Source organism: Cicer arietinum, chromosome 1, assembly GCF_000331145.2.
Source record: "Cicer arietinum cultivar CDC Frontier isolate Library 1 chromosome 1, Cicar.CDCFrontier_v2.0, whole genome shotgun sequence".
NCBI classification, from domain to species: domain Eukaryota; kingdom Viridiplantae; phylum Streptophyta; class Magnoliopsida; order Fabales; family Fabaceae; genus Cicer; species Cicer arietinum.
The window spans coordinates 37,989,028-38,000,118 of NC_021160.2; the positions used below are offsets into that span (position 1 = coordinate 37,989,028).

The window sequence follows — 11,091 nt, forward strand, 5'->3', positions numbered from 1 at the left end:
GAGGCCAACCAAACACAACCTTATTTTGAAAATTTTGGTGAAAAATACAAGGAAATAGAAGTAGACAAACAACAAAACAAGTTCTTCAAAAAAAACAAGTTCTTCAAAAAAACAAGTTCTGTTTCCATTGCGATACGACACAACAACAAAAAACAGAGGATTTAAACAGAGCAGTTCAATAAAAGAAACCCATCCTTCACTTTCACAGTTCACACAGCACTGCCATGGCGTCTCTGACCCCTGGCGTGCTATCAAAGCTTCTAAAAAACTCAGGTAACCGAGTTACAAGTGAGCACCGTCAACCTCTCCTTCAAGTAACAGAAATCGTTCCGCGTCTTTCGGAGGACACGTGGCAGCCAAACACTGGCTACTTTCTCAAACTATCCGACTCTCTCCATTCCGCTTACGTCACCGTCTCTGATTCCGACGCCGAGTTGATCCGTTCCGACAAACTCCAACTCGGTCAGTTCGTTTACGTAACTCGCTTTGACTCCGACGATTCCTCTTCTCCTGTTCCACTCGTTCGTGGTTTGAACCCTCTTCCTAAAAGAAGACCTTGCGTTGGTAACCCTATTGATTTGGTTTCTAGTGATTGTTTGAAGGTTGTTGTTACTCCTTCGAAACCAAACAACATTGCGATGAAGAAGAAGAGGAAGAAGAAAGGTTTAGTGTTAGGGTCACACTCTAATGTGAATATGGACAACAATGTGGTTGTTGAAATGAGGAGGTTGAGTTTGGATTCTTCTAGAAGGGTTTGGGATCATAGTCCTCTTGTTTCTAAAACTAAACCTTCTTCTCCAAGTTCCAGTTCCAGATTCAATTTTAATAAATCTACCTCCACTTCACCTAATGTATTTTCCCCTCTTTTTATTTTTATTTTGTTTTATTTTTTTGTTCACAATGATTTGTCAATTCCAGTTTAAAATCAAACATGCACTATGGGTTTGACAAAACACGATGGTGTTTCACATTATAACTTTTAACCTTCCTTTCATTTGGATGCTGTTTTTGTAGTGTAGTTTAAAAATGAAAGCTTTGTTTTGGATAATGCTATTTTGTTGTTAATGATGAATGAGGGCCCTATCAGTGAAGTTTCACTTTTTATTTTTTGTGCTTTTTAAAATGCTTTTATGTCTGTTGGACCCATCAAACAGTTTTTTCTTTTCAAACTTATATAAAAACTTTGAAATGGTAAATTACTTGTTTAGAAGATATATGATTTAATTCTAATTCATGTGTCTCTTAGAAGTAGGGACTTTGGTTAGTGTAGGATTCTGCATAATCTACAATCTGAACTATATAGAAAAAAAAATTTAAACTTGATGGTATTTGGCAGTACAAAATGCTAATTTTTTAAGTATTCTTTAATTATGCCCAAAAAAATTGTTTCTTTAGTGATGAAGCTTCTTGTTGTAGGTGATAGACAAGAAGATTTCTCTGAAAACTGATACTCATTCTCCACTGAAGTCACCAACTTCAGTTGTGTCACCATTGAAGAACAAAAATGAGAACTTGTGTCCCAAAACAACAGGAACACCCCCAAGGAAAAATGCTACTACTAAGTCACAGTGTGTTGGCAATGGCACTGTTCCAAGCCAACTTGTGAAGGTGCCCTTGAATTTCAAAACATGGTATGACAAGTCTGGATCTTGGGAAGATCTTTCACAACCCATTTGTAATCTTGGAAAGGTGTGTATGTTAACTAACTACATATTTACATGATAGGTTTGGAAATTTGATTCATTCATCTCATTTGAACTTTCTGAAACCCTTCTTTTTCAGCAAGTTGTAACTCATAGGAATGTTGCTTTTTTGGCTGCTATTAGATCTCTTGAAGAAGCATCTGCTGCAGATACTGTGCTTCAATGCATGTGGTATTTATTTAATTATTTTGCTTCAATAATGTATTATAAGGGTTCCTTATGCCATTTTAACGTTCATGTCTATCTCTCATTAGAAAATACACACTTCTCGCACCAAAAGAATGTCTTATACTTTTACCTTAGGCCCTTCTACTTTAACATCTAAATTGTGGAACCAAGATATCCTTTTAACAAGAAAATGGAGGTAATTATGGTTGTAATGTTGATGATTTATCTTATTTCTATTCTCCCAAAGGATAGACTCATAGACATGCCATTATGTCAATCTTAACTGAAAAGCACAGATAAAATGCTTTTGGAATGTTTTTTTGTACAAAATGCTCTGTGCTATTTATCTGGTTTGTGCCTTTGATTCCTATTTTGCAGTACTTACATTTTTTGCTTTATTTTTCTTAATTTGTGCGTGGTTCAAGCATATTTCTCCTTAAATATCAACACAATTATAGTTCTCTAAACTTCTGTAAGTTCCTATCCTAGTTAACTGTTTGTGATTCTAACGCTATCTTGTGGTCTCTGACTCTCATTCACTGTTTTTCCAAAATATTTGATTAGTTTGTTAGTGTGCGATAAGTAAGAAGAATGTTGCAAATATGGATGTTCATCTGGTAACCTATCCCCCTAGCTCCTAGGTAGCCACCTCTCTAAGTTTGAGGGTGGATATTGGCATTTATGTTTTCAACTGTAAATTTTCTTTCTAGCTAGTCAAAATCATCAATTTTATTTCATTAAATATAGTAATTGAAAAGTATCTCAATTCAAGAGAAAACTGAAGGGCTAGAAATTTCTCGGTTTGCTAGTACTACCTCTATCCCTCAGTATTAGTCCTCTTTGAAAAAAAAATTGTTCCTAAATATAAGCCACATTTCAAATTTCTAGATACATTTTGTAGTTTTTCGAATATACTCATCAATACTACTAATTTCTCTTGCGAGATAAAACATCAGAGTTAGATCCATCGATACACAGAAGGGTATTTTAATTATATCAATATATAAAAACACAAATTAAATATACACTACCTGTTTTTCTTAATATATGTGAAAATGACTAAAAGGGATTTATGCAATGGGACAGAGATTGTAAAGAGATTCTAATGTTAATTATTTTCTCTCGCGCTGACATGAAGTTGTTTCTGTGTCCCATAATTGCGTTGACTAAGATAACTAACAAATATCTTCTTTTCAGCTCGTTTGCCGAACTCTGCCAGTCTAGTCAGACAGTTTCTGCTGGTTTGCTTGTGAAGCAGTTCATGGAGCTTCATATGAGTCTGCAGAGAGTAACAGTGGTCTTTGATTCCTTACTTGCCACACCTCCTGAAACAAAGCCAAGCAGCCACACTACTATACAGTGTCTAACGGAAGACGCATTTAAAATCCCGACTCGAAAGAATGCTACATTTTGGGTACAAGCTGCCTTAGATACCAATCTTTCTAAATTCAATCTATACAAATCACATGAAAAAACTGAGGCTTTGAATGGTGAGAGATCTCATTATGTTGTCATTGAGAAATCTCACGAGGAAATGAATACCGAGGACTCCACTGCTCAAAACAAGCAAAGTCGTGTAACTCAAGCAAATCCCTTACAAAACTTGACCGGTAAAAAACTTTCTTCTTCGAAGCGGAATCTTATGGTAGCCAAGAACAAGGATACAGAGAAGCGGGATCAATTGAAAGAAAGTGAATTAAAAGCGGCTGCGAGTTTGGCAGGGAAACTGCTCGTGGCTTCTCGTGAATGGTTCCTAAAGTACTTGGAGGAGTCATTAGGTAATAAATTTGGGTTGAAAAATGAAGGGCGCAGTGAAGTTGCATGTCTTCTTGGACAGCTTAGAAAGGTGAATCATTGGTTAGATAATATGGACGACGGAGGTGATAAGGCTGATCATAGGATAGAGAACTTGAGGAAAAGCTTGTACCGGTTTCTACTTGAGCATGTTAATTCTGCAGTTACTTCTAGTTAGAAACATAATACTACAAGAACTAACAGAATTGACAAAATGGAGCATACTATTCTGAACTGACCCTGCTTTGGATAGCTAACAGTGGTATTATAATCAATATTTTAATTTGAACATCTAGTGTTGGTTTTGGTATAACCCTTTAGGAGTAAAGATCTCACATCTTGTATACTGTAATCTAATTTTGTGAATGAATTAAGTTATGACCAAGATTATGCCATTTTAAGATGTATTCTATCAACTTGTATATCTGTTATTTATTCTAACTCTGCTGAAATTCATTTTGGGTTATTTACCTTTGGTCATTTACTTCCAAACAATGTCTCGCATCCATCAGAGCAAATTATCTTTGGCAAATGCTCACCCAACCCCCAACTTCTCAGCATTTTACCGGAAGTTGGTAATATAATTGATTGAAATATGCTACATCAAGCCAATTTTCGACAGTGTATTTAACGGTACGTGAGCGAAAATAGGGTAGATGAACAATCACTATCTACTAACGTTAATTTATTGGTTCTTGGTTTGTATATATATAATTTATGTGCCTCAAAAAAAGTTGATGATTCTTGGTTTGTATATATATAATTTATGTGCCTGAAAAAAAGTTGATGACCATCAGCATCCAATGTTGAATATTTGTTAACCACAAACCAACTCTCAATTACGGGCGTAGGATAATTTTGAGGGTTTTGAAGTATTAAGTCGATATTTAAATATATATTTATATTTGAGATTTAAAAAAAATTAAAAATATAACATGATATATGATTACATAACATTTCAATTACCCTTCACTCTTTTTACTACGTGCATTTCTGTTGAGGATCAGTAAATTTTCTACTCTATTATATAAATGAGTATGAGGTTAAGAGTATTAAGGTTTTTATCCTCATCAATACTCAACAAATTTTGTGTGTAATTATTCACATTTTTTGAGGCATGGGTTGTTATTTATATATATAATATGTGGATAATGGATATGCTAGCTGCCGTAAATTACTATTTTAGTACCCAAAGAATGAAGAATCACGTCAAAAGGTATGCAAGAATTGAGAAGGAAAAGAAAATCTATGATAAATTGACTGTATTTATAAGGTCAGAAAACAAAGTGAGAAGCTACATCAAAACTTAAAAACCAAGTGCTTCTTCTTCTGGTATAAAAGGAATATCCACATTTAATTTTGCAAAAGGTAATCTCTACAAGATGAAGTTGATCTCTGAAGCTTTGATGATTCCTCAGCAATAGTTGTTGCACCTGATGTTCCCATTCCTTTGATTCCTTTACAAGACTTCATGTGTTTGTGCATTTTCTCAGGCTTGAATGATTTCCCACATTGCCTGCATCATCAACTTTTATTTATGCTCTCATCTTTCATCATCACAATTAAATACACAATTGATGTGTCTTTACAAATATAGGCATAATATTAAGTATGTAGCTCATACTAGTATAACTTTGTCACATTCAATTAAGATGCAAATAAATTAAGATATTAATTGTAAAACCAGCCCATGCAGCCAATAGTTGGTAAACATCATAATCTAGCAATCGATGTCAACTTAATGTTTGTATTTCTTTTACATGAAAAAAACATTATTTTAATTTTCGACAATATAATTATCCAACAAACCAGAATCTTGACCCTATTGGCTTTTCTGTTGGAAGGTTTTGCCAGTTGTAGTTTTAGTACACGAGTCATATATATTTTCATTTTGTTTTTTCTTACCAAACAACAAACTAGTCAACACTACTACCAAAATTACTTTAGTATGAGTGAAACTTGGCTTAGATTCTTTAGTAAGAATTCATGTATGTTCGGGTCTTGTGGATGAAAAAATATGGTTGAGACTCTATTAAGGGCGGCCAGTCAGGTTCCTCGACAGTGATAAATCATCGACATAGTCGATAAATACTTTGAATTAATAATATTTTTACCAAAAACTAGTCAACACTACTAATTTTCAGTCACTTACGAGCAAACTGGTCCTCCAAATGGTTTACAAGGAGTTTGATTCAATAACTCGCTTAGCTTTTTTCTGCTCCTGTTTGGTTCCTCTGCATCACAGCTTTTTCTGTAAAAAGAAAAAAACGAATATTAAATAAAGAAACTTCAAAGCACCAACCAACCAATTAGTAATAATGTTTTCACCTAAAAGCAAGGTTTTAAATTATAGTTAAGTTGTGATTCTTAATATAATAATTAATTATAATCATATGGTTAAATACGGATAATGCAGCCTTAATTGCTGTAATATTGTGGTCCATGTACACATAAAAAACTATGATGTAACAATCATAATTGCAATCTGGTGGACCACTTTTTAAAAAGTGATAACAACCATTTTAATCTTTGACAGTGTGAAGGCTGTCATATTTATTTTTCTGCCACTTTAATATTTGTTGTTAACAAACTTGGTCAACAATAGAGACTAAAGGGATGAACAAAATAAAGAATGAATGAATTGTTTGTATTTTTGTTATGATTAGGATCAATACAACAAGGTCTAACACTTTCAGTGATCAAGATGGTTGCCTGTGTTACCCTTTTTAAAACCATACATAAAAGAATCATTATTTTGAATATTCTAAGATGAATTTATGATAGAATCCTTACCTGGCTGATCCATAATGTTCATTTTGGTCATGATAATTCCAAGGAGTCCCAAAACACCTGGCTGATCCTCCCAATTTGTCTTCTTTACAAATCTCACCCCCTTTTGCAAGCATATTGTTAGGCTCTTTAGGGACAATTTTGTGAGCAGTGTTCCTTAGGATCAAAGAAGCGTCATTTGTTTCCACAGTTCCGCAACTAATCAAGTTGCGGAACACACTAGTAACTCTAGTAGAATTGCTTCTAATCTTACTGAAAGAGGATTGAGAAGAAGATGATGAAGGAGTCGAAAAAGACGAATCAGGAGGTGTATCAATTTTGTTGTGTCCATCTTTTTTACCCTTTTTACTCATCAAATTGTGATACAAAGAAGGAAATGAAAAAGCCTCAAACTTCTCATTGCTCTTTTCATTGTTACCCTCTTTGATTAAAAGCTTCTCTTCTTCAACTTTAGAAGTTTCATCATCTGTCACTGATGATCTGTCTGAACTGAAAACCAATGAATCCTGGCTGATTTCTGAGGACACTTGATTTAGTTTATTCTTTTCTGAATCATTTTTTTCTTGCTGAATTTGAGATTCTTCTTCTGATAGAGATGGCTTCTGCTTTTGGTTCTTTTGTTTGTCCTCTTCAACTTGTACTTGACAAGATTTCTTCTCTGTCAGTACATCAGTATCAGCTTTCTTTTCATTAATTGAATGAGTTTCTGCATAAGTAAAAAAAAGTGTACAACTTAATGATTCTTCTTAAACATTCTTAGCAAAATTAGATGGATTTAATTCATACATACCATATCAGTTTTTACACCGTCAATCAAATATAAAACTCAAATCCTTCAAAATATTTGATTTTAATTATAACTAATTTTAAAGTTACAAACACATTACTAAAACACAAAGATAAAGACAAAGACAAAGAAAAAGACACCAATAACAATTTGAAAAAACTGAATTACATGATTGAAATCACATTTGTTAGTGTCAAACATTGACATATGTCGAACATCATACATGTCTTCAATTAGGTACTACAAAAATAACACATATGGTTGATTATGATGTGTCGATAATATAATTTTTTTTTACCCTGACAAATAACAAAATTATAATGGGATTACATAATAAGGCAATGTACATAGATAGAAATTATAGATGGCCATACTCAAATATAAATGTGAGTAATAAAAAAGGGATAGTAGTGATTATGTTAAAGTACATACCAAAAGGGGTAGTATGGATTTGTGATCCTTTGAGGACGTATTCATTATCAGAAATTGGGGTTATGAGGTCGTCATCCATTAAGTCCTGCCACACATATCCACTCTTGTACCTCCTATAGTTCAATAATTGTCAGTTACAACAATTAATTATGGATATACACATATAGTTAAAGGTTAAAAAATATGAGGTGGAAAAATTGGACCAAAGTAGGGAATGTAAGATTAAGGGTATGATTCAACCTCTTGTAGGACCAAGCAAAGGATTCAGGCAAATCTTTTCCTCTCAATTCACCAAGCCATCTCTTAATATCTTTACAAAAAATAGAGTATTGTCATAAATTAATAATCATGACACATTTATGAATAATATTAAGAGTATCAATTAAAATTAACCATATATACTTACTGCATATTTGATATCACAGATATTTTTGTAAACATTTTAAAATAAAGTTTTAACTAATGGCACATTCTGATTCTGTCAATCTCACCGTCAAATTAAATATATACTAAAATCAGATGTAGAATTAAGTGAATTGAATGAAAATATGAAACATAAGGAAATTTTTACCTCTAAGAAAAACACCATTTCGAGCTAGATGAAGAACACGAATGAGATGAGGATGCTCAGCATGACCACCCATGTGACTAAGGAAGTAAATTATGTGAAGCCTTCTAACTTCTCCACCTTTTGATTCCATATTTGTTTTTCTTGTTTTGTTGTTGATTTTGCTACAATAAACACCAACACAAACTCAACAAAGTCACCACCAAAACCAAACAATTACTCTTCTTTTGAAGCACAAAACATTTAAATTCAAACAACCCGTTTTGTTAATTATATATGCTATCTATGGTGATTCAAAATACTGTATAATAGTAATACTTATAAAATACAACTAACATAAAAAACCCACAAGAGATCTTTGTCTCTCTGCCGGCATGCTTCAAAAAGAACTTCTATCACAACATATAATAAACTTTTATGTCACATAAAATATTCATATCTTTATCATATTATATAATATAATATAAAGTAAATGTAATGCAGGCCTGCTTAGAGCTGCATAAAATTAAAGAATGAGAATCATCGAGACTAGAGATTGGTAAGAAAGTGATTGGTTTGTGTAGTAAGTTAAAAAAAAAATACAGTTACCTTTTTTCTAGCAAGAATGGAGAGAGAGAAAAAAAATGTATTGAAAATTGACCTGGTTTGCAGCTATATATATAAAGACGTGGTTACAAGGGAGGAATAGAACAAGCTTCAGGGATCATCTGATTTTTCGCGATTTAACAAATATATATAATAAATGTGTAATAGTCAGCTTTTGACTCAATATTATTACATTATTCCCCAAAAAGTTCATTTATGTTTCTTCTTTGTTTTTTTATTTCTTAATATTTTTAATTTTTCTAATTCTTTCTCTGTTCTAGTTTTAATCTTATAACATTTTTTTTTGTAAGCGTCATCCTTATAACGAATTTTTTTCCTATTCAACCTAAAATTATTTTATTCCAATGTGTCAAACTTTAAATATAATATATTTGTTAATAATGATTTCAATTTAAATTTATAAAATTGTAAAGATTTGTCACTTACACAGTGGTTATGTTTTGAATTATATATATATTATTTTTATTTTTTATTTATTTAAAATATTGTAATAGTCTTATTTAGAGTTTAAACCTCTAATAATTTTATTTGTTTGACCAATTTTAATAATCTTGTGTGTAATGTTTTATTTACCCTAATAAATGTACGATGTCTCAATAAATTATCTCAATTAATTCTAATTAATGATTAAAATTCCAAAATGTTTGCAGAAGATTCCCACATACATACCATTTTGAGTTTTGACTTATAAAGATTTAACTATATTTTTTTCTAGTCTCTCTTGATCATGTAAAATACATATATTTTTTTCTTGGTCAAATAGTTTAATATTGAACTTAAAAAATATGTTCGAACAACATAAAAAAAAGAAAATGAATGTTTCAAATTATTTATATTATAACTATTTTGATTGATTGGCACTTGCACGTAATTTAGCTTGATAAATCATATTGATAAAATTAAACGCCATACATCTTTAGATTTATTAAAATAAATATAAACATCTCATAAGTACAGTATAAGTTACTCCAAGAGACGTTTGATATATTGACAAGTTGCATAATTTTGTTGGAACAGATACCCAAAATCCGCATTAATTTCTTTTAAAATAATTTTTCTTTTATTTTATTTATAATACTATAACTTGTTAAATAAAAATGAATATAGAGTAAAACATGGCTTATCCTTAGTATTTATACGTGAATTTACATATAACTTTAAAGAAACAAAAACTTTTACATATGAATATATAGAACTAGTTAAAATTTATAAGAAAATAATATCTTTATTAAATTTTTTTGAAAAATGAATGATTATTAAATGTGACAAGAATGTGAAAAATAAATTATATAAGTTTATAAAATAAGTGTAGTTTGATATATGATAATCGGTGATAAATTCCGACTAGATCTGATATGACATATGTTAATATATAGATATATTAATTAACATATCGTGGTATATTTTGTTTTAATTTTGAGTTCTTTAATCGGTGTATTTTATGAGTTGAATATGTTTATAAGTTGAATTGCGGTTGTTGAGTTATGTTGTCGTATGTTCGAGTCTAATATGTGAAGAAAACATACTATATATATGTGCATTTTTTCTTGTTACATGAATTAATCCAACCAAATAACATACATCATATAGATTGGTATGTGTATATCTTCATTGGATTGGTAGGTGTATATGGACTAAAATTTATTTTATCAATTTTTTTAATTATTAAAATTGTATTTTTTTTATTAAACTAAATTTTTAAGATTAGAATAAGGCCCAATTTTTTGTAGACTAAATTATAATTTAGATGTCTATTATAAAAAAAATTGGAGGGAATAATTTATAAAAAAATTATAAAAACAACTACTATAATTATAAAATAAAATAAAATTTTCAATCTAAATTTCAATTAATTTTTAATTGTTAAAAATGTTAATATTTACTACCTCTCTCCAATATATTTTTATAAATTTATAATTCAAAATTCTTATATACAATACAATATTATATTTTTTATTTATTCAGTTTTAAAAATTTAAACCAACCTAATATTTTACTTCAAGATCCGTTGTATATTGAAACATGAGTTTTGAGATATCTTTCTTTTTATATTCACTCAAATCACGGTGAAAGTTTTAAGTTATCGCATAAATTTAGTTTTGGAGCTTTTACAACTTGTGGTGAAAAAGAAAACTAGACGCTCGATTGAAATTTGGATTTTGAAACCAAATACATGCTTAGTGTGTTTGAATTTCGTAGTTATACTATTTAAAATACAAATGTTTAGGTGAAACTACCGATTA

At 30.8% G+C, this 11,091-nt stretch overlaps 2 protein-coding genes across 4 annotated transcripts; one reads left to right on the forward strand and one right to left on the reverse strand.

Annotated features, from left to right (window-relative positions):
• On the forward strand, window positions 1–4,100 carry LOC101492701 (uncharacterized). The gene is made up of 4 exons (XM_004488526.4): window positions 1–851; window positions 1,417–1,689; window positions 1,783–1,874; window positions 3,069–4,100. Exons 1-4 carry the CDS (start codon window positions 225–227, stop codon window positions 3,841–3,843), a joined length of 1,767 nt encoding a protein of 588 aa, XP_004488583.1. The 5' UTR covers window positions 1–224; the 3' UTR covers window positions 3,844–4,100.
• Window positions 4,101–4,892: 792 nt separating this feature from the next.
• On the reverse strand, window positions 4,893–8,928 carry LOC101493036 (protein SOSEKI 1). Of its 3 annotated transcripts, none has more exons than XM_073368315.1 (7): window positions 8,831–8,928; window positions 8,246–8,406; window positions 7,915–7,984; window positions 7,675–7,787; window positions 6,459–7,113; window positions 5,818–5,916; window positions 4,893–5,181 (listed from the first exon to the last, which is right to left on the reverse strand). In XM_073368315.1, the coding sequence occupies exons 2-7, from the start codon at window positions 8,373–8,375 to the stop codon at window positions 5,019–5,021; spliced, it is 1,230 nt and encodes a 409-aa protein (XP_073224416.1). In that variant the 5' UTR covers window positions 8,376–8,406; window positions 8,831–8,928; the 3' UTR covers window positions 4,893–5,018. The 3 variants fall into 3 exon arrangements, with proteins under 3 accessions (XP_073224416.1, XP_027190259.1, XP_004488584.1); XM_027334458.2 differs by having other exon boundaries at window positions 6,459–7,161; XM_004488527.4 differs by lacking the exon at window positions 8,831–8,928 and adding an exon at window positions 8,592–8,773 and having other exon boundaries at window positions 6,459–7,161.
• Window positions 8,929–11,091: the final 2,163 nt, after the last annotated feature.